The sequence below is a fragment of the Colius striatus genome, chromosome Z (genome assembly GCF_028858725.1).
Source record: "Colius striatus isolate bColStr4 chromosome Z, bColStr4.1.hap1, whole genome shotgun sequence".
NCBI lineage: Eukaryota > Metazoa > Chordata > Aves > Coliiformes > Coliidae > Colius > Colius striatus.
In genome coordinates this window covers 22,027,231-22,051,488 of record NC_084790.1, presented here as the reverse complement: position 1 = coordinate 22,051,488, position 24,258 = coordinate 22,027,231, and the positions used below count along the sequence as shown (strand labels likewise).

Sequence of the window (24,258 nt, the reverse complement as noted above, 5' to 3'; positions counted from 1 at the left end):
GGAAGAGTTCTGACCTGAGTGAAAAAGCCTCTAAAAGGCAGAAGCACTGTAAAATTAAGCTTGTATTTTGACTTCAGTTATGTCAGGCATATGCTATGGAAGGGCAAGAAGAAATGAGGAAATAACCTACTTAGTTTTGACCAAAGTAAAACTTTGTTTTGATAGTGTTAGACTGACTTGGCTTGAATTGTCTTGGTGTTTGTATGCTCTTTAAGTCCAACTGATTCATTATTTGGAAAGTAGACACTGTTACTATTGTCTTGCATAACAACTTTCAAGCTTTGGTTTGCTCCCTGGCTTTGCCAGATTTTGTGTTTGTTTTGCACTGTCCATCTATAGGCAGTTGTCCTCCTTCCTTCCATCTTCTAAATACACTGCAGTAGCTATGCCTCCTGCATTGGGCATCCTTGCCATTGTGTGCAAGAGTATACTTTTATTAAACTAATTTGAGCAAGCTGATGCTTCTATGTTCAACTCTTTTGTACCCATCTTCCGTCCCTAGGCTCTCGTAACCAACCTCTTTATAAAACTAGTGTTGCTGTTTCATGACTGTGAGCCTTTGCAGAACTGAGGTGGAAGCTGAGACATCTCTATGAATGCTGGCCAACATTTGGGAGTTTTGGAAGCCTTTTCAGGTTCTAGACTAAAGCAGTTTGGTTTGGTGATCAACCAGAAGTGCCTGCTGTGTTTTAGGGTAACCCTGAGGCAAGTAGCTGGACTAAACAGATGTTAGCATCTTCTTCCTTAATAAGAAGGGTAACAAGAGCAGTGATGGCCAGTACTCTTAAAAAAAATTTTTTTTTTCACTTGCTGAGTACTCTCTTTTTTCTTTTTCTTTTTTTTTTACCAAGGGGAGGGGTGAGACTAACAACCTGAAAGGTAGAATTTGCCACTTTTATGTCTTTTTTTGCTGTCCTTTCTATTCTGCTGTCACTAAGTGCTCCAAATAAGCATCTTCATCGTGTTAAAATAACCAACATCTTCCCTTGTAAGCTACCTAGCTGCAGAAACAATAGCAAACAGAAAGAAAAATAGGTTCCTTCATGACTATAGTACACAGGGCAGAAAATGTGGGACATAAGTTATAGCGAGAGAAGTTTTATTTGGACAACAAGCACCAGGCTCCTAAGCATAAGGACTTTGGCGGTTGTAGAGTTGGTTGTGTGGAAAGGCTGTGGGTTGTCTCTGCTAGGTGGGTTTTTGGAGCAGATTGGGCTGACACTTGTCAGAAACACAAAAGGACTAACTAGCTGAGGTCTTGAGTCACTTAATGCCCAGCCTTCTGTAAAAATTAATGTGTTACCTACATGCTTTCATTGCAATTACCTCTGGGAAATATTGAGATTTATACCCAAAGTAGTGAATGCTTTTGTAGAAATTATTTTGACAGCATGGGTAAGTGGCAGAGAAATAACACTATCTATTTTATAATGCGTGAATGCGTGACATCAACTGAGCCAAGTTGCTATTCTTTTTTTTCTGCTTGGACTGAGTTTTGATTTGCAGATCTGAGAAGAAAAAGATAGAAAACCCAGTGCTTTCCTTACTGTTTGGGCTCAGGAATGTCCTCATCTCTTCCTTCCCAGCAGGTGTCTTCTCAGGAGCAAATCACGCAGGACTTCTGAATTTACACAGTAATTTGATTTGATAAATGCCAAGACTTTTCTGTTAATTGCTGAATTTGTAGCATTCTCAGGCTTGGCGTCTGGAGTAGGGCAGCATTTCGTACTTCTTAGGAACATTTGTATTCTGAAAAATAGCTCTGACTTTGGGGAGAAGAAATGCCACTAACTACAGAATAAGTTGCAATAATTATGTAGCATAGGCAGATTCAAACACTTGTTATGGATTGTTGATGCCTTATATAAGTTGGTAAACTACAGAAGAAAGATTTGTAATAATTGTATCTGTTAAAGATAAATATTTATGTTGCTACAAGTACTGATAGATATCTTTTCCTGTCACTAAACTTTACAGGAAGCCTTAGAATGTTTTTGAGGATGTAATTTACCCCTAATTTATTCTTTCACCTTGATAAAAACAAGATGTATGTTACGTGATCTAATTTATAATCTGGTGTATTGAAGTAAAAGAGTCTTGGCTTCTGTAAATTGTTGTGTTTTAGCCAGCTGAAAGGAGTTGTGCTGGTTTACAGCGTGTGACAGTCTGACCATAACTCTCCAGACTACGCAGTTGAACGTACTCCACTATTACCTGTAATGCTTTCTACTGGAGTTAATGAAAATTAAAATTTCTGAAAGTATTGAAAAAGGAATTAAAAAATTAATGCTGCTAGAGTAAATTACCCCTCTGGAGGAAATGACATTATTCTTTACGTACTACCTGTTGCATTTAAAACATAGTCCTGTTTGCTATGAAGCATAAGGCTCAAAACTGCACTTTGTGTTGCTCTGAGACTGCTACTAGACTTGATAGCTCTTGTCACTGAGGTCAGTGGCCTATTGCACCAGACAAATCACAGAATGGTAGGGGTTGGAAGGGAACTCCAGAGATCATCTAGTCCAGCCCCCCTGCTAAAGCAGGTCCACCTAGATCAGGTCACACAGGAACACAGACAGGCAGGTTTTGAAAGCTTGTAGAGAAGGAGACTCCACAACCTCTCAGGGCAGCCTGTGCCAGGGCTCCCCCGCCCTCACAGTGAAATAGTTTTTTCTTATGTTTAAATGGAACTTCTTGTGTTCCAGCTTCTTTCCATTACCCCTTGTCCTGTTACTAGATACAAGAGGAAAAAGGGATGCCCCAACCTCCTGACACCCACTATTTAGATACTTGCAAACATTTGTGAGATTCCCCCCTCAGTCTCCTCCTCTCTAGATTGAACAGCCTCAGTTCCCAGAGCCTTTCCTCATGAGGAAGATTCTCCAGTCCCCTGATCATCTTGGTGGCCCTGCGCTGGACTCTCTCCAGAAGTTCTGTGTCCCTCTTGAGCTGGGGAACCAAGAACTGGACACAGAACTCCAGGTGAGGCCTCACCAGGGCAGAGGAGAGGGGGAGAAGAACCTCCCTGGATCTGCTGGCCACACTTTTCTTGATGCATCCCAGGATGCCATTGGCCTTCTTGGCCATGAGGTCACATTGCTGGCTCATGGTTAGTTTATTATCAATCAGGACTCCCAGGTCTCTCTCTGCAGAGCTGCTCTCCAGCAGATCGACCCCCAGCCTGTACTGTACTGGTGCATGGGCTCGTTCCTTCCCAGATGCACTTGTCCTTGTTGAACCTCACGAGGTTCCTCTCTGCCCAGCTCTCAAGCCAGTCAAGATCCTGCTGAACGTCAGCACAGCCTTCTGGGGAATCAGCCAATCCTCCCAGTTTGGTGTCATCAGGGAACTTGCTGAGGGTACACTCTGTCCCCTCATCCACGTCGTTGATGAAGATGTTGAACAAGACTGGCCCCAGAACCGATCCCTGTGGAACTCCACTGGCCACAGGCCTCCAACTTGGTTATGTGCCATTAATTACCACCCTCTGGGCTCTCTTTCAGCCAGTGCTTGATCCACCTCACCATCCACTCATCCAAGCCATGCTGCCTGAGCTTTCTGATGAGGATGTTATGGAATACAGTATCAAAAGCCTTGCTGAAGTCAAGGTAGATGACATCTGCTGCTCTCCCCTCATCTAGCCAGACAGTTGTGCCCTTGTAGAAGGCTATCATGGTGGTCAAACAGGATTTCCCCTTGGTGAAGCCATGTTGACTCCACCTGATAACCATCTTTTCCTTCATATGTTTACTGACAACATTCAGGATGAGTTGTTCCATCACCTTTCCAGGGTGATACTGACCGGCCTGTACTTTCACAGATTGTCCTTCCTGCTCTTTTTGAAGGCTGGAGTGATATTGGCCTTTCTCCAGTCCTCAGGCACTTTGCCTGTCCTCCATGATTGTTCAAAATTGATGGAGAGTGGCTTAGCAACCATATCAGCCAGTTCCCTCAGCACTCTTGGATGCATGCCATCAGGTCCTATTGACTTATGAGCGTTAAGCTTTGCCAACAAGCCTTTAACTTCTTCCATCCAGGGCAAGTCCTCTGTTGTCCAGGCCATCCTACTATCCTAGCTGGACTGGGCTTCCCGAGGGTCGGCCTTCACTGTAAAGACTGAAAGAAAGAAGGCATTTAGTAGTTCAGCCTTCTCTGCATCCTCTGTCACCAGGGCACCATGTGTATTCAGCTGTGGACCCACATTACCCCTAATCTTCCTTTTGCTACTGATGTACCTGAGAAAGCCCTTCTTATTTTCCCTTACTTTCTTGGTCTGGTTTAATTCTAGAAAGGCTCTGGCCTTCCTAGTTGAACCTCTGCATGGTCTGGCAATATTCTTATACTCTTCCCAAGAAATCAAGAAATATAAGTAGAAACCCAAGAAATACAGTAGTGTAAAAAGTGCCTGTGCAGTCACCTTCCCAAGGAGAGTCTACCTAACCCCAGTAAGTCTCTGGAGAAACAGCAATGGAGTCATACTTCTGGTGCTCGTCACCCTAGAATTTGCATCTAGAGGGCAGATGGTTCTTGTATCTTTCTGCTAGCAATTTGGGCTCTGACCAGAGTTAGCACAAGGTACGTCTGTGATTTTTTTTTATCTTTTTACCATTTGTAAGGAGAGGGACTTTTTGCGAACCCCTTTCTTCAAGTAATTGCCATTCTCTTGGATAAATCAAGCTATGCGGTAATTGTGCCTTGTTGCAGTCTTTGCACAACCAAATCTGGATGTATGTGATGGGAAACAGTAAGGAGCATGGTCCTGATTTTTCAGAGACCTACCAGCCTTTAATTGGCAAGATTCCTCCTTGCAGCTGCTGGGATTTGTTCAGAAGGAAAAAGCAAAAAAAACTATTAGAAGTTAGTTTTATTTGATGTATAAACTGTAGTAATGGTTGACATGTAAAAAAAGGAGATAGAATCTCAGCATGTGTGGGCAGCTTGAAAAAAAGAGTGGAAGTTGCCATAAAGGTGGACATGGGGAGAACACAATTGTACAACTTTCATCCAGTCTGGGAAGATATTTATAAATGCGTTTTGATTTTTAAATGAATACTTCAAATTTTTAATCCTAAATTGTTTGGGATCACAGAGACACATTGAAGTTCAGGGCAGGAGGAGTAAAGCTGCCCTTTAGATACCTGACAAGGACTTCACATTTCTCTGTCTACTTTAAAGATGATATATGTTTGGATAGGGATAATCTATAACTTGGAGACACTTTTTGTTGAAAAGAAAAATGCTACCCAATATTTAGTGTGCTGAAATTTTCTAGGGATTTTTGTCCTGTACAATTTCTTCCTGCTCGAGAAAATATAGACAGTATTCTCCTTGCCACCCAAAGGTCCATCCACGCCAGAGGCATTTGCTAGCCATAACAGGGTAAGAGTATTGTGCGTGGAAGGTTTCTGTGATATGAAATGCTAAAATAAAACCACATGAACTGCAGTCCTGGATTTGGGTGGCAGACAGAAGTGATAGAGGGATGAGCTCAAGCAAGGCTACAAGTGGACTTGTGGCAGTGATGTTTTAGTAGGGCCTATGCTACACAACTATCTCTCTAACAGCCCACCACTTCCATCTACAAAGGCCAGTATAGAGCTTAGCATTCACAGTGGACATTAGCTGCTGACGTTTGCAGAACAATCTTTTACACAAATTAATTTTCTCTTCTTCTTTTTTGTAGGGGTTGGAAGGGACCTTTAGAGATCATCTAGTCCAACTTCCCTACATGAAGCAGGTTCACCTAGATCAGGTCACATAAGAACATGTCCAGGCAGGTCTTGAAGACCTCCAAGGAAGGAGACTCCACAACCCCTCTGGGCAGCCTGTGCCAGGGCTCCCTCACCCTCACAGTAAAATACTTTTTTCTTATGTTTAAGTGAAACTTCTTGTGTTCCAGCTTCTTTCCGTTACCCCTTGTCCTGTTACTAGAAAAAAGGAATGCCCCAGCCTCCTGACACTCATCATTTAGATATTTGTAAATGTTAGTAAGATCTCCCCTCAATCTCCTCTTCTCCAGACTAAACAGCCCCAGTTCCCACAGCCTTTCCTCATATGAAAGATGTTCCAGTCTCCTGATAATCTTGGTGGCCCTGCACTGGACTCTTCCCAGAAGTTCTCTGTCCCTGTTGAGCTGAGAAGCCCAGAACTGGACACAGGACTCCAGATGAGGCCTCACCAGGGCAGAGTAGAGGGGGAGAAGAACCACCATTGACCTGCTGGCCACACTCTTCTTGATGCATCCCAGGATGCCATTGGCCTTCTTGGCCATGAAGGCATATTGCTGGCTCATATTTAGCCTATTATCAACCAGATATGCAGAGCTGCTCTCCAGCAGTTTGACCCCCAGCCTGTACTGGTGCATGGGGTTGTTCCTTCCCAGATGCAGGCATCTGCACTTGTCCTTGTGGAACCTCATGAGGTTCCTCTCTGCCCAACTCTCAAGCCGGCTGGGGAATCATCCAGTCCTCCCAGTTTGGTGTCATCAGCCAACTTGCTGTACACTCTGTCCCCTTATTCAAGTTGTTGTTGAACATGTTGAACAAGACTTGTCCCAGAATCGATCCCTGTGGAACTCCACTGGCTACAGGCCTCTAACTCGATTCCATGGCATTGATCATCACCCTCTGGGCTCTGTCATTCAGCTGGTGCTCGATCCACACCTCAGTGTCCACTCATTCAAGCCTGAGCTTTCTGATGAGGATGTTAATTTTAATCTACCAATTTGTTGCCTGGGGTCAATGAATGTAAAGTGACATGTATGAAGGAGAGAAAAATGCTCTTAAAAGTTGATGAGCTTTGAGTCAGCTTTTACAGATCAGGCAAGAAATTAAGAGTTGTATTGATGTGTCTGGGGACATATGTGCCCAGTGTGCAGTTGTCAAAAAGAGGCAAATTGAATACTGGACATTATTAGGAAGGGAATGGGGAAGGAATGGTACAAAAGCTACCTCTGTGCCACTACATAAATTCACAGTGTACGCACACCCTCTATGCAGTGCCTGAGCTACTGGCAAGTTCATGGGCATTTCATGCAGCATTGAATCTTGAAGAAGGCATTTTCTTGTCTTTTAATTTGTAATTCTTTCATTTAATTTATGTATATTTGTATGTCTTTTTGTAGAGGATTGTAGTGAGTTTTCATTTACATAATGCTACTACATTTGTAAGTCTATTCAACGTAGTAAACTCTCCAAGATAGGAACTTCTACCAAGTCCTACATTTCACAAGATGCCTCAGAGAATTACTGTGTTCCATTTAGTTTTATTTGTATTCACATTAATGAACTGAGGATGTATTTTAATGCCTAACACTTACATTTTTCAAGAAATGAAAAATGATAGCTGAGAAAACATTTCAGAGTTACTAGAATATTTTTGTCTGAGCTAATGGTTTGTTTTAAAACCAAGAATAAGCCATTAGTCAACTAGGTCATTCAGTAATCTATAACCTTTCTTAAAAGGGAAGAAGAAACTTCAGAGGTACTTGCTGGGAGTTAAAATTTATGCAGGTGAGCAAAATGCAAGAAAGTTACAGCACTCAGAGGTAATGCCAAGCAAAATGAATTATTATTTGCCAAGTCATCCAAACAATACTGAGGACCTATGGTGCTATCAATTCGTGTCAGAGTATAAAATCTTCCCAGTGATGTCTCTGTGGTGAGCAGTGAGGCAAAACACTACGTTGGTCTGGAGAGGACCTGAAGTTTGCTGGGTATCTGTCGAGCACCTGTATGTGCAAGGTGTGTGTGGACAGAGTGCTCAGCTGCAGAAACTTTCCTCTGTTTTTGGGTGCAGGAACTTGCTCTTTTTGAGAGTCTTCAATGTGACCCATGGCAATGAGGATGACAACGACTCCTGTGTTAGAACTAGACAATGTCTTGCACAACCCATGTGTGGTGGCACCCTGCAGTGAAGACAACAGGAGGGAATTATTGAAGAAGGGATGTTACTGTTGCTTGTCATACTAGCGCAGGTTGAGATGTAGGAACCAGAGGCAGAGAGGGGAGCAGGCCGCTATCGGGATAACAAATCCAGACAACAGGTGCTTGGAGAAGAAATTGCAATTTACTTTGCTCTTGGGTTAAGAGCACATGTTAATTTTATGAGTCTTACCTTAAACTGATTACACTTCCAGGAGAGGCCCAAATCCATTTTAGTCTTTGGATTGACATCCCTTGATCCTCTTTGATCAATTTGGTAGCACTACTTTTAAAAATGTTAAGTAAATATAAAATTATATTTATAAAGACAATTGTTAGAACAGAAAAATTAATAAAGACTGAAATATGCAAATTATACATACATCTACAAATTAAAATAGAATTTTACAAAGAGATTTGTGTTTGAAAAACAGCAGAAGTGAATTACAGTGAATGTCTCCTCAAAGAGGAAACAAAAGTCATTTTCAGCACCTTAGATTTTGCTTGGGACTGGGTGGTCTTTTGAAAAGTGGGAGAAGACTGTGTTAAATTTGGTATTTCTTAGGAGATTCTCACCCAGACATGTTTTCATGGGGCACTGATACATTTCTAGAGTATAGGATGTAAGCCATCTTCTCTTTGTCCCATTTTTGGGATCTGCTTTGAAGTCTATCTTGAGGACAAAGAGAAGAAGGTTTATATGGAAAAAGTGTGCCATTTTGAAGGATGTAAATAGCCCTTGCTTTGCTAGCAAGTGTTACGCAGCTCATGAATTGCAATGAGGCCTAGTTTTATATCCTGCCTTCCTAGAGAGGGCTGGAGAAAGCTTTCTGTTTCTTTGCAAGTGTATGTTGGAGACCTACTGTCTGTATGTCTACTGGATGTTGCCGTATGTTCACATTACCTTTTATTTTATTAAATCACCAGGTCAAACAAAATGTAATAGGGGAAGTAGCTCTGGGACGTGAAAGAATATGGGCAGAGACTGCTGTAAAACCATATTTTATGCTTGATGTGGGCAGGGAGCAGTCCTGTGGTACCTGGTGGCCACTTGGCTTTGTGCTGTGAATTGAGAAGAGCTTATTTTTCATACAAATTAAGTCATTTATTATTGAGTAGAGAAGGGGAGCAAGGGAAAGTTGTCAAACATGGTTACTGCTGTGTGCCTGACCATATAGTTAGATGCTCAGAGGGACAACATGAAGTCTCCTAAACCTGCAAGTAAACAATTTTGTAGATTCTGTTGACCTGGAAATCACATCTGTTCATCTCTGTGTTGTATAGCTCCAGTTATACAACAGCTTAAACCTGGATATAGGTCCCTTATATTTAAAGTCCGGTTTGAAGGTTCCAGGCACTGTTTCTTCAAATGTACCTCAGATGTTTGTCTCTCATCAGTGCTGCTAGTTATTTCAGGCAGTGCTTAAAATGCTTAGTTAAAGGAGGCACTACGAGCACTCCAGCTTTTCAAGTGTGACTGAAATCATCAGGTTTTTGTGCAGTATCTGCAAATGAAATTGCTTTGGTTTGACTTAGACAATCCACAAATGTATTTTCTGGTAGCAAATCGCAAGATGTTTGCATGTATGAAGAAATCCTCTCCCTATAACTAGAACAGCGTGTCTTCTTCCTTTTCTTTAAATGCTTTTTCATCCAAATGTTGCATTTAATCTCTTACAGCTTTACACAGTGTCTTCTGGCTTTTTTTCCCTCATGAAAGATGACCTCCTAACACCAAATCTCTTCAGTCAGACCTTTAGGCTTAATTGTGTTGCCCCTCTGAGACTACTGATAAAATTTAGCATTCTCATCTCCCTGTACCTGTGAATATTGTTCATGCTTCAGTTTGGCTTGCTGCCATTTTGTTTATTTTTGGGGGGAATGTGAAAAACCAAAACAAAATGGTGACTTCTAAGGGTTAGTTCACCTCCTGAAGAATTTTGAGTGACAGGAAAAAGGCATGTCACCAGAGTGTATCCTCCCTGCTGAATCTGAAGGATGAGAAGAGATGTGTAAGTACCTCCTGAAAAAATATGTGAAAATCTTTCACAGAGAATGTTGCAATCTCTGTTTTGGCCTTGCTGATCTCCTGACATTTGTCTCCTGGTATTACTTAATTTGTTTCTTTACAAGTGTTTCAATCCATCCCTTCAAATTTTAGGAAATCTGGTATTTTGCGTGTTGTCTAATTCTGTATGCACTCAGTCAATTTAAACTTTTGTGTCTCTTCCTGTTTTGCCCTTTGCCTGACACCTTCATTCACCATTCAATTTTACTGCTTGGCTGAAGTTGCTGGTTTGAATTGTTCTTTAGTATATTTTAATGTGGCGTGAGATGTTTCCTCAGCTGAACCATGAGATGTAGTCTTTGTGCACTACCACGTTTTGCTGCTTCTGTTACGACTAAGGAAAAAATGAGTGTTCCATGCCCATGGAATGAGTTTCACTTCTATTGACTGATTCAGAGCCACTTTTCCTGAATTCTCTGAAGTGTTTGTGTAGGGCTTGGTTAGCTTGTGTGTTGAGTTGTTGAATATGTGCCTAAAATAAAGCTGGTAGCTACTTGGAGATACTGCTCTTGCAGACCTCAGTTGTCTGCTTCTTCAGATATGGACCATGAAAGATGATCTCCATTTATTCAGACTCATTTCTGGGAGCAATCTGCAGCAGCTTACTGTGTTTTTACCTTTCTAATTTGCCTATTTCTAAACCAGAAAAACAAGGGAAAACAGTGACATTTCACTGAATTTACGTAGTCACTGATGCATTCTCCTTGACTCTCACCCCTTTATGAATTTCTTAGCTGGTGGTTTATATTTGAAGCTTCATATTGTTGCCTTTTGCGGGTTGGAGCCATGGAAACCTTTGTTACCATGATTCTATCATTGTTGAGACAGGTCCAGCTGAGCTTTGAGCACCACCTGTGAGACAGTGAAGTGGCTACCTAAACAAATGTCTGGGTCAGATGTCTTCTGGAGGTGATGGCATATGTGGTAAACTCCAGACTAGCTGGTAATGGCAGATAGCTTTTCTCCTGCAACCTCTGTAGACCTACTTGCTTTGCCAGCAACCAGACGATGCTTCTGAAAGCATCAGTTACAGAGACCAGAGTTGAGAGTAGGCAGTGTCCATCTACATCCATGCTTTGATAACACAGATAAGTGTGATAAGAATTAACCAGTTCTTTGTTTGGCATCATACCTGTTGTCTGGAGCTGGAGGTGTATCTTTCCTCTGCTCAGACAATAACTTTGTTCTCTTTGTTCTCTGTGCTGATAGGCTGTGTGCTCCTTTCTCCATGGTCACCACTTCCAAATATGTTTGGTATCTGCACTTTCAGATCTGAGAATCTGCTTTATCATTCGTTGACTGTTTCCAACTCCTATCATCCCCATTTAGTCAGGAATGCTATCACCTTTAAAGGTGCAGATAACATTTCATAGCACCCAGCACAAGGTTTGGATCTGCTCTGTTCCCGTGTTTCTTCATCAGTGCAGTGATCATTCTGTATTCAATCATGGATGATCAGTAACATGTTTGTATGCAGTAGTGACTTACAGTGCTGCTTATTTTACTGATTTGCAGACTAATGAAAACAAACATCTGACTACTGCTTACATTAAGATGAGTGCCAGTGTGAAAGGGGTCATCCTTCTTTTTGTGCCACCAAAAGAAAAGGTTACTTTGCGTGAACTGGCCATAAGCCACATAGAGAAGCGAATGTGGATTTTTAATGCTTTCATTGGCATGGGAGAAGCAGTGTTGTGAAATCAGAAGTCAGTGAGCTGGAGAAGGGGGAGGAGAGGAAAATTGCTTGCTTTTGATGTCACTAATACATACAACACTAATGGCAGTGGGCTGCAGATAGGAAGCTTGGAACACATGGGATTTTTTTCAGTTGCTGATGAAACTTACAGCATGCTTTTCCAGAAAGCAAGGACATGAAAAACCACCTGCTTACAGCAGCAGTTGCCACTGATGGGTACTCTTCTGCCCAGGCACTAGCAGGTGTCAGGAGGATGGAGCCAGGCCATTCTCAGTGATGTCCAATGATAGGACAAGGGGCAGCGGGTACAAGCTGGAATACAAGAGGTTTCAAAGAAACACAAGGAAAAATGTCTTTACTGTGAGAGTGACAGACCACTGGAACAGGCTGCCCAGATAGGTTGATGAGACTCCTTCTCTTCTCTGGAGATACTCAAACCCACTTGGATGAGTTCCTCTGTGGCCACTCTAAGTGGTCCTGTTCTGGCAGGGGCATTGAACTAGATGATCTTTCGACGTCCTCTCCAACCCTTAAGATTTTGTGATTCTGTGTGCTTTCAGGCAAAAGGTCAGGGCCTGAGCATCTGTGTAAGGCTTTATGCTTGGAACTAGTAGGCACTAGTTCTGAAAGAAGGAAGATTCTAAAGCCCTAGCTGCATGGGTTCCTAATTAATGGGAGATAGTGAGAATGAAATAAAGAATCACTTGTTTTCTTTACACAGCTTAATGTCATGTAAATCCATGGTAAGAAGCTGTGGAAAATATCACTCCCATGGAAAATTACTTTTTCAAACACTGTCTTGCTGGAAAGCATATTTTGTGGAACTTGGGTGAAATTCCAAACCTGTTATTTCCACAGTAAAAGAAATAATTAGTTGCTCTTGACTTTCAAAGCTGAGTGCAACTTGTGACCTTTACTTTTGTCTCCTTCATCCATTGTGCTCAGTGAGTAACAGTTCTCTGTTTTCTCTGTTCATTTTTGTTTCTTCCTGTCACTTGCTTGTAGAGTAATTCACTTTCAAACATGTCCATCTACTTTGACTACATCGAAGAGCTATTTTGGACTTTAGATTGTTTAAAATCTCTTTTCAAATTTAAGGGCTCATTTTGTTGCTTACAGAGAATGTGGGAGGGTGTTACTTGCTGTAATGGCCTGTAATGCATTGGGATAAACTCATCTTCCTTTTCTATTACCAATGTCTTAGTAACAAAGTGAGCTAAGGCCCATGCACAACAAGAAATGTGACAGTTGTGTACATTCTCAAACTTAGGGGAGAGCAAATGTGATTAAAAATATGTATTCCTTACTGTATTTGACGCCATATGATTTTTTGTTTGATTTGCTTTCACAAAGTCCCTTGTTTGCGAAGACTTGCTCACAGTTCATATTTTCTTTCTGCAGTTTGCAACTTCATGTCTCATGAAAAGTGCCTCAAGAATGTCAAGGTACCATGCTCATGTATTGCTCCCAGCCTTGTAAGGGTGAGTAAGCACAAATTTGTTACTAATGAATATGATGTAGTACAGTGGTAGCTTGTTAGTACCATAATGCTTAAATAAATTCTGTGAGTCATCACTGAGACTCTTACAATTGCTCAAAGGCAAAGTTACATTTAATTTGAAAAGTCCCTGCAATGGGCAACTGGGGATGGTCTGTCTTTGAAGAGCAGTTACTTGCATTCTTTAGATATTACTAGATGTTCTTACTTGTGTGTCATTACCTGGCAGCCTAATAGTAATGGAGTAGGTTGATTGATTGGTATCAGTGCTCTTGGAAAACTATACCCTATATCGCACTAAAGAAGAGCTCCGTACATTGCCAGGTTTTTTTTACTGCAGTAAACACGTTTCTGGGAAAATGCTAAAACTTCTCTGCCTAGCAAAGAGGCTGTATTTTACTTCTGTTGATCCCTGCATCTTAAGAGTGTGCTTGATTATTGTATCCAGAGAATAATGTGATTGCATTAAAAGCATAGGATTTCAAAGCCAAAACATCAGAGAGCAGATCTGCCCTTGATGGTAATAATTCAAATTCTTTTATTTTGGTAAGTAATGAAGTACTTGCTTTCAGTTGCCCCGTGACCTTTTTCTCCTACAAGACTTAATGCTGAAGGGATTGCTTTTAAAGTGTGTGGAAGATTAATCAACTTTAAAGAAGGTAGTAAGATGTGAGTGAGGTGTTAAGAAGCTAAGTTGAAGAGAAAACAAAGTATAGTATCTGCTTGGGAAAGGGTGACAGAAGGGGGGGGGGGGGGGAAAGGAAGGAAGAGATGAAAAACCTACTTGAGAGGTAGTAAAACACTTTGAATGTGAAAATCTCTGAGGAGCTGTATTCAAAAGTCAAATGAGAGATGGCTGTAAAATTAGAATCATGTGTATTACAGACCTCATTTATGGGTATACATTGTGTAGACCTGAGAAGCTGTGAAGGGAGCTGATTTATATTCTAAAAAGCTTTACAAGTTCTTTTATGCTGTGGAAACCTACATGGGACGAGTTGAGAAAGTTTAAAACAATATGTAACTCAAGTTACAAGAATTGGAGATAAATTAGCCACTTTCTTTTTTTTTATATTTACTTTGTCTAGATGATGAAGCTGTTAGGATTTGATGTGTGCTTCTCCTAACCCAAATACTTTTAATCTTGAGTGATATAACTTAGGTGGCAAAAAGATGTCTGATAAATAGTTTCCAGTGAAACAGTAAGAAGTATTGCTTGAAGTCTTAGAACTCATGGTAAAGGGACTTGCAGATAGTGAGAAATGCTATTATTAAGAATTAGCATCTAGTACTGTTTCAGTATGCTGACAGGCTGTCATGGTAGCATGGGAAAAGGAGCAATGGTATCTTTGAAAGGCCTTTGGGGGATGGTACAAATCCAGCTGGGAAACATTTGGTTCAGAGTGTCAGAGTTGTAAACACTTGTGACTACTTCTTTGTGGATTTGCTCTGAATTTAATTCATTGTTCAAAATCATGTTTGTTCCTTTGCTTTGCATGACAAAAATCCTGCATTTAAACATATTATTGTTTCCACTTCTATCAGTCAGATGTCAGTGTAGCTGTTTGTTCTTTTGCCAGTCCCCATTCTCTATCTACCCCAACTTGTGGATTTTAACTGTTTATTGTTTACACATAAAATCCAACTATCCTTTCTGTGCAGCGGAATCTGTTTTATCTGAGTGGTGTTGTCAACCCTCAAGCTGTTTGCAGTTCAGCGTTGCTGTATTTAGCTGCAAAGGATCTTCTGCATTATCCATGTTGAGCCATAGTGATGAAATTTTGAAAATATTGGATTGTGCTGTTCTTTCTGGACAGTCTCATCCTCCTTGATGTAGTCATCCAATTACATTAATCCTGGTCTGCTCTGCAAGTGAAGTCTGCCATATGGGAGGTGTCATTTTGCATGCATACTCTGTAGATGTAAATATTGAACTTGGCATTTGCTTTAAAAACATAACAGACCAAAAACCAAATGATAATCATTTACAGAATATGTGGAAAGTTTATTTTCTTAATCTTTCTGCTCTCCTTTCAGATTTTTTATTATTTATTAAAAGCTCTAACATAGGAGGGAATATTGGTGGAAAGCTTTTAATGATGGTTCCTTCTAGTATGTTGATGTTTGGTGTATTGCAGAAATGGGATTTATATTTTTTTAAATCCCCTGGATTTCATCTAAATAAGATGGCAAATGTTCAAAGGTCATCAGAATGTTTGTCACTTGATACTAAGTCAAACTGTCAGACAGTAATTTTTCAGCAGATGTTTCATGGAAATTTTTATTCCTGAGAATAGGGTTTCCTTTGCAAGGTCAAATACAAGCTCACAGATGCCACGATTGCATCCAGCCTCAGTTTTTGATGAGGTTACTCTGGAGGCTGCCGTAAGAATGTTTTTGCATTATTGTTAGTCATTATCACCTGCATTTAGGATTCCAGACTGAATCTGGGTCGTGGTGTTTCAAAACAAGACTTCACAGATTAGTCTTCTGAACAAGTTTCTGTTTCATCCTGTGCAGAGGAGATATGATTTATTTCACTGGTAAGGTTTTGGAAACTTTTTCCAGATTCAGACCCTCTCTCACTTCTACACTCCCTTAAGTATGGATTAAAAAAAAAAAAAAAAACAAAACTCTAAGAAACAAAAAAGAAACAAACCCACAACCCACCATCATGAAAAAACAGAAAACCCATACCACCACAAAAAACAAAACAAAACAAAAACCCCAACCTCCCACCCCCAAATCACGGAACGAAATACAAAATAATAGTTGAAAGGAAACCTTCCTTGATTGAAGATTTAGTTCCCCTTGTTAGGTTGGATTTGAAGCTGTATTGGAAGTTTCATACCCCTTGGATTTGCTGTAGAAGTGTGTGGGTTTTTTTAGATAACTATTCTCTGAAAATGAAATGGAAAAGTTAAAGTGGCTTTAGTGAAGTTAAGCATTTGCCATGCTTGTTTTTCCTCATTCTTGTGCTGGTACATTGCTGTTTCTAAACATTTCCACTTCAAGAAGGGTTGATGGGCTGTTCTCCAGACTTCCATTGTTTTTATTCTTAAAGGTGGGTTGTCCAAAATGAAAAAATGGTTGAAGTCACCAGCTTCTCCTGAAGCTTTCTGTGCTAAAAATAAAAGTTGGCTTTGTAGTTCACAATGTGGGTAGCCACTGCATTCATAGGTTGTGATAGGGAATGGGTAGGTCATGGTGCTTGCAGAGGTATCTGCTGAGGCAAGCAGGTGTTGCCTTTGCATGCTGACTTGAGTTTCTCTCTCTGGCTGCTGGATTCATCTGTGTGCAGGTGGTTATTTGGGTTAGTTCCTTGTGAGCTGAAAAGAGAAGAGAGAAAAAAAGAATACTCAGAGTAAGTCTCCCTAACCCCCATTCTGATAACCCAGTCTATATTGGACACGTACTTTGTATACACAGCAGTAACATCTCATTTTTCTGCAGCTGGAGGAGTTCTGTACTGGGACACTACTTCTGTTTTGTTTACTTTCTCCTAGCTGTGTTTAATAAGCAATGGGAAGGTCCAACAAAGTGTGAGACAAAGACCATCAGGGTTGGTTACTGCTTCGTTTGCCTTGGAATAATAAATCCCGCTATCTCAGTCAGCTGAGAGAAATCTCAGGTGGATTTTTGTGTAGCTGCCTCAGATAATTAATTTTGAGGAATATTGTTGCAAATGGCTCTCAGACATTATAACAAATGGTAAAGAGTTTGGCAAGCAGGAAAGGAGAATTTGATGTCATTGGATAGGGTGAGAATTTGGGAGCATATAGTGAGGAAAATATCACAATCCGATTTTGGAAAATCACTCTTTGGTGGTAGCAAATATTGGAAGTTTTATTTAAACATGGGTTAAAACATGCTGCAATGAATGTTTGATGAAATTTTACTGCTTTTCCCAGCAGACTTTCATAGAAGACAAGCTGAAAGGCAAGATGTATGAATAAGCCACTTGATATATTATTGTTGTATCTCATTTTGAAGTTATTGTATATTTGGCATGCATTAGTAAAGGGACTTTTTATCCTACCCCTCTTGTGTCTTTTTGGTTTTGCTAGCACTGGAGTTAAATCTGTAACATGAACTCGATTTCACAGAATGTTTACTATTTCTTCTCTTTTACATTATATATTATAAAAGCAAGTTTGAGAAAGTTCTTCTCTTCTTTCCCTTCAGTTTGTCAGTGATAGACAGGCTTTGCTGATGTGAGGATTTTCTCACAGGATGTTCTAACGACAGCTGGACCCCATGCTGATGTTTTTAGCAGGGCCTGTTGTGCTAGGACAAGGCATAATGGCTTTAAACTAAAAGAAGATAGATTCAGACTAGATGTAAGGAATGATTTTTTTTTTATGATGAGGGTGGTGAGACTGGAACAAGTCACCCAGAGACATAGTAGATGCCTGAGCATTGTGGCTTGGATGAGTGGACAGTGAGGTGGATCGAGCACTGGCTGAATGACAGAGCCCAGAGGGTGATGATCAATGGCACAGAATCAAGTTGGAGGCCTGTGGCCAGTGGAGTTCCACAGTGATCAGTTCTGGGGCCAGTCTTGTTCAACATCTTCATCAATGACCTGGATGAGGGCACAGAGTGTACCCTCAGCAAGTTCCCTGATGACACCAAACTGGGAGGACTGGCTGATTCCCCAGAAGGCTGTGCTGCCGTTCAGTGGGATCTCAACTGCCTTGAGAGCTGGGCAGAGAGGAACCTCGTGAGGTTCAACAAGAACAAGTGCAGAGTCCTGCATCTGGGAAGGAACAACCCCATGCACCAGTAAAGGCTGGAGGTCGATCTGCTGAAGAGCAGCTCTGCAGAGAGAGACCTGGGAGTCCTGATTGATAATAAACTAACCATGAGCCAGCAATGTGCCCTTGTGGCCAAGAAGGCCAATGGCATCCTGGGATGCATCAAGAAGAGTGTGGCCAAGAGGTCAAGGGAGGTTCTTCTCCCCCTCTCCTCTGCCCTGTTGAGGCCTCACCTGGAGTCCTGTGTCCAGTTCTGGGCTTCTCAGCTCAACAGGGACAGAGAGTCCAGCGCAGGCCGACCAAGATGATCAGGGGACTGGAACATCTTTCATATGAGGAAAGGCTGTGGGAACTGGGGCTGTTTAGTCTGGAGAAGAGGAGATTGAGGGGAGATCTTATTAACATTTATAACTATCTAAAGGGTGGGTGTCAGGAGGTTGGGGCGTCCCTTTTTCCTGTAGTAGCTAGTAGCAGGACAAGGAGTAATGGAAAGAAGCTGGAACACGAAAAGTTCCACTTAAACATAAGAAAAAGCTATTTCACTGTGAGGGTGAGGGAGCCCTGGTGCAGGCTGCCCAGAGAGGTTGTGGAGTCTCCTTCCTTGGAGGTCTTCAGGACCCACCTGGACACGTTCCTATGTGACCTTATCTAGGTGAACTTGCTTCATGCAGGGGGAGTGGACTAGATATCTCTAAAGGTCCCTTCCAACCTCTACCATTCTATGATCCCTGAAAATATTTGAGGTCAGGCCGGACAGAGCTTTGAGCAGCCTCATCTAGCTGAAGATGTCCGTGCTTATTGTGGGGGTAGGGGAGTGGGTAGTTGGACTAGATGATGCTTAAAAGTCCTTTCCCACCAAACCAGTCTATGATTTTACCTGAATGCTTGCTGGATAGCCCTGACCACCTTAACTTAGAAGGTTCATCTGTAGTTCTTCAGCACTGGAACCTTACCTGCATTGTTTCAGCAAAGCTGTTGCTTGGAGTATAGCAGGCACATGGCATAATTTATAGTGTACAACTAGTTGCTGATAATCTTTTCACTGCACTAGGGTTTTCTGATGTTCCTTCCCAAAGTGATAGTCCTTTTAACTCTGAGGTTAAAGTTTTTTGGATGATTCTTCATGTTCAGAAGTTGTATGGGATATCACTGTGTGTAATTCTTCTAATGCTTTATCTTGATAAAAAGAGATGAACATTGATTTCCTCTGTAGCAATAAAAGCAAGAAGTCCTTTGCATGTCATTTTTTTCTCTCCAGTACAAAAAATGCTAGTGCAAGCAACTCTTAGTTGTAGGGGAAAGCTCTTACACAAGTTTCACTTTCTAGTAGAAATATCATGTATTCCTAGTTTGAAATTGTATGGACTTCACCATATTGTTCCCATAATTTTTTTCAGATTTTTTTTGCTGCTAAAGTAGAGAGATTTCAAGGAAATAAAAGCCTCTTTGTGATTAGTAAGTAGTGTATAATTGAAAATATGTCAGTACTGGGAAAAGCAGAATCACAAAGTTGTTAGCTTCTCTCAGAGAGGGTGTGGTCTAGGCAACCTGGACAGAATAATCGTGGGATGTATTCAGGCATAATACCCTACCTATCTCTATAGAGCAGAGACTTTTTGGTGTCGGAGTAGACCTTTGGAGCATTAGATAAGGAAGTACTTTTGTACTGGAAGCATTAGACTCCAGAGAAGATGTTCTTGTTTCAGAAATGCTATTTTAATTTGTCTTTGTGACAGACCCCATGTGACTACCCTTTGGGGCATTTAATGAAGATGATTGCTTCCAACCTGGTTTTGCTTGTCTTTGAAATGTCACAGTATTTTTGAACTGAAAGCTAGTGATCTTAGTTAAATTCCTTTTGCTTAACCTTTGGAGGTTATTGTTAGAGTGTTTTTATCCTTATTTCTGCCTGCTCTTTCCTATTTGGAAGCTGATCATTCCCACACTATGGTAGTGCCTGCAGCCCTGCTTTTTCAATCTCTCCAGTGTGTTTTATAAAGTCCTGCCAAGTCCAAATCTCTCTGATGTGATGAGGAAGGGCATGCGTGGGGAAAATCCTATTTAGGCACAAGCCTAGGAAAAGCTTTTAGTAGGTTTTCTTTTTTAAAACTGCCAAGGACAGCAGCTGTCACTTTGGTGTTTGTTATATCTCTATTTCTCCTTCCCCTTTGAGCTTGGAAATCTTTGGCTTAGGATTCAGGCTAAAAACTTTCTTCTGCCTAATTTAATAGAAAAGCAGCTGAGTGAGGAATCATAATCTACTGTTAGCTCCATGCTTGATATTTTGTGGAACAATTTTTAGAAGCCACCACTGAAAGAAAACAATTCTTTGTCATCCAAAGTTTGGATATGAAGTGCAGTTTGTTGTTGTTCTTGCTGCATGATGCAGAATTGCTGTGTGGTTGCACTTCAGCTTGCACTGAAAAGGTTAGAATCTAAGTTCTAGGTGTCTGTCAGATCACATTTTACTACAGGCTGATATGAACTTTTACAGAAATATGTTACATTCTGTAATGCGTTGAATTTCATAACAGATGGCAGGAAACAAAACAGGAACTAGAATCTAGTATCTTGTCTGTGACTGATTGCAAAGTCATTCTGGAGCTAATGCTGATGTGTTGCCGCTATACTTTCTGTTGATGGGCTTCTGATCAATACTGTAAGGGCACTTGGATTTCTCTTAATGGTATTACTAGCAGAAATTTTCAGTATTTTTCTATGGAAATTGATTTTAGTGGTTTGCATACAGTAATTTAAGTAGTTGGAAAAGTGATTTTAAACATCAATTATTAACTTTCTCTCTGTAGGCCACCTTCTATGTCTGTACTTTACTATTATACAGGTAGATATAAATTAAAGTACAATATGTAACATTTCATAATGGGAGTCGGACTGGATGATCGCTAGACGTCTCTTTCAACCCCTATCATTCTGTGATAGTCTGACGTGCTGCCTCACCAGCTTTCATGGTCTGAGTGTCAAGTTTTTGATAATGTATTGGGTGCTTGGAACTTACTCAACAACAAATGAAATGTAGGGAGGTTCTGGGAGAAACATAATGTGATTGATGAGTTTATTATGTTATACTTGCTCTTTTTCCATTTTTCCATCTTATTCGCATTCCGTTTCCCACTAGACTCTGCAGTGTTTTTATCCTAGTCACTTACAAAGCGAGTTAGAAAGACCACTCGTAATAAAGTGTTTTATTGGCTTGTTTCAGAAGGGAAGAAGTTGAAGGAACAGACTTTTCTTCACACACTACCTCTCCCCACTCCCTTTCTTTGTTTCATCCAGCATTTGAATCAGCAAGTTGTTCCCTTCTTTTTGTCACTGCCTTGATACTTCAGAAGATTGTCACAAGAATCTGAACAATTGCAGAATTTAGACTTGATCTACTTCCCTTGCATCTTCTGGATAAGTGTGGTCAGACCCTGAGTAAATTTGACTCCTGTTGAAGTCCTTATCTGTGTCTTTCTCATAATAAACATTGTTTTTCACAAGACTCTACTTTGATCCTTTGATGTATGAGTGTCCTTTTTCTTCAGCAGAACCCTTCTGTGACAACAATGAAAAACCTGCATTTCTGTGGTGGGTGTAGGTTAAAATGCCCAGATTCATGGCCAGGGAAGGAGGAGTTCTCTGTGTTTCAAATATGGGTTGTTGGAGGATCAGATGCTCATGCTGAGTGTCCAAACCAGGTTATTTGCCACTCTAGGGCTAATGAAAATCTCTGCTACATCTGATCTCAAGGGGAATACTGCTCCCTTGGAGATGGCCTTTGTCAGCCTTTACTAGAAATATGTAATTTTATTGTGATACGAGAACAAGAAGATAAATCCGATATACTTGTCACATCAAGAAAGGCATGTGAGAAACTAAAGACCTAAGCCATGCCAAACTTTTATTGAATCTGTTTGGATTCTAGCATTTTGAAGATGTAACTATGCTTCTTCCTTCTAATGTGAATGTCAAGTTAACAGAATGTGTTGTAGGAAGCGTGGTTTCTAGAACATATATAAAGCTCAAATGATTCTTATTCTTCATTTTTCGTCTTTTCCTGTGTTCTTATTTTATTTTGATATCACTTCTAGTCTTCATTATTAATCACTGTCTCTTTAGAATCATGATTAATGGGATTAGTGATACTGATTAATCACTATCTTTTTAGAGTAGTGGTAGTATCTTTTTAGGAAAAGTGAATATTATACTTGAAATCCATTTGCTGAAACTATTGATACAGCTCTTGACAAAAGAGAAATTGAAATGTATCATCTGCACTCAACAAGAACCTCAGTATGGAAGTACTTCAAGGACTGGATCTCTCTATACCATCTAGGCTTCAAAGGTTTAGGGGAGGATGAGGAGAAATCAGTGCCTTTTTCCTAGTCAGACAGTTGACTGGACTGTGTTTGGAGAAGAGGTGAAATGCATGTGGAGAGTTCTGGGCTGTAATAGCACTGAGCTTTTAAAAATTGTCTTCAGTGTGTCTTTAGAGTGTTTTCAGTATATGTGCAACTACTCTTTAACTCTCCTTGATCACTAAAGGAATTTTAATTAAGGAATCAGCTTAGGAGAGGAAGTGATCCCAGGTAAGTTGCATGGCACCAAACCCAAAGAAAACCTTTGGACTGACAGCACTGTGAGTCATCAGGAAGCTGACCAGCACTGAAAAATATTTACATTACTTATTAAAACCCAGTATTTTTTTTTAAAGTGATTTTTACTAAATAATTATTTCAAATATATTTTTAAGTATGATCCTTTCTCAAAGCTCAGTTTGCCTGTATATTTGTTCTCAGACGTAGAACTAAGTTTACTTTGTATATAGTGTCCTGTCTTACATGATAAAGCAGTTTTCGTGAATTGTAACTGGCTTTATGAAAGTTGTGGCTGATGATGTCTAATGCATTCTTCGTTGGCAGGTTCCAGTTGCACACTGTTTTGGGCCTCCAGGACATTACAAAAGAAAATTTTGCACTGTGTGCAGAAAGTCACTAGAGTCATCTGCCTTTCGATGTGAAGGTAACTTAATAAACCCTACTTGTGTAGCCATCTGTGTGTTACCCAGTAACATTCACTTTACTTATGTTGCATATCTTATGAACACACACAGTGGATTGTTTTTATCTACTCCCTGGTCATGGAAACGTGTACTACAAATTAAGGAATTAATAAATCAAAAACTTTCCAGAAACCACAGACTTTAGCAGATGTGTATGCTTATTCCTCATTCCTCCAATTTGCTTTGAGCAAGTCTGGGGGGTTCATGTTGTGCAATGAATACATGCCTCAGATTTGTGATGAATGAGAAGCTGTTACGTCTAAAGAAAGGCTTCTGCACTTGAAGTAATTTATTTCCGTTTCCAATGGAAGCTTTTGGTACGGCGAATGATCAGGTATTTCTCAGGAATTATCAGGAGGGTTTCTAAACCCCCCCATTTCCTACAAAAGAATGGAATATAATTTTTCTGTATTACTGGCTTCAGATATCTTTTCCTTATAAGGAGGATGAGTTGCCTTCAATGGAAAGGTATTTGAAAATATTATTTGTGAAAATAGTACTGCTCAGAGTGTTCTGACATGGATTCTCTGAAAAGAAAAACAACTTAGTAATTAAAGAAATCACCCAAACACCAGAATTTTTGTTTGAACTGCATGTTGGCAGGAGTACTTGACTTAAGGCAGCTCCTTAATTCTCCATTTTCTCCTATCCCAAATGTCTAGTACTTGTTCAGTTCATGTTGTGAGATTGAATAGAATTTGGTGTTTTAAAGGAGTATTACTTCTAAACTCTTTGAAAAAGGAGTCTACTGAGAGAAGAATGAGTTCTGTAGGGATTTGAAATGTTTTCAAATCTCTTGCTATGCTAAAGATACTGTCTTATTTAGTACAATGGCTTATGTGTATCTGTAGGGGAAATATTTCTCGTTGGTCAGGGCATTTAGAATCATAGAATGGTAGACACTGGAAGGAACCTTTGGACATCATCTAGTCCAACCAACAACTAGTCCAACAAAGTTTTGTTTCTGCTTTTGTCTAGTGAGTTGTATAATAAGTCTAAACTATGTCCTTCTGACTAGTGGGAATCCACCACTTCATACAGTTACTGTGTGACATGGATGATTTGGTGGAATGGTCATAGAACTACAGATACCACAGAGTCTTTCTCATGATATATCTTAATAAGCCCCAGAACTTTGTGACATGAGATAAACATAGAGAATTTTAAAATTTTCACCAGCTATATTCTCTTAATTCTTTAAAATAACTTTAGTCTAATAATCTATTTTAGTTAAAGTTTTCAAAATTTTGCTTAT

The 24,258-nt window shown here is 40.3% G+C and overlaps 1 protein-coding gene across 1 annotated transcript in view; it reads left to right on the top strand.

The window, feature by feature from the left end:
* DGKQ (diacylglycerol kinase theta) overlaps positions 1-24,258 on the top strand; it is a 92,405-nt gene that overhangs the window by 13,942 nt on the left and 54,205 nt on the right. Inside the window, exons 2-3 of the mRNA XM_062018808.1 lie at positions 13,088-13,167; positions 22,864-22,963. Of these exons, the coding sequence (XP_061874792.1) occupies positions 13,088-13,167; positions 22,864-22,963 (180 nt within the window). The remainder of the gene's footprint in view (positions 1-13,087; positions 13,168-22,863; positions 22,964-24,258) is intronic.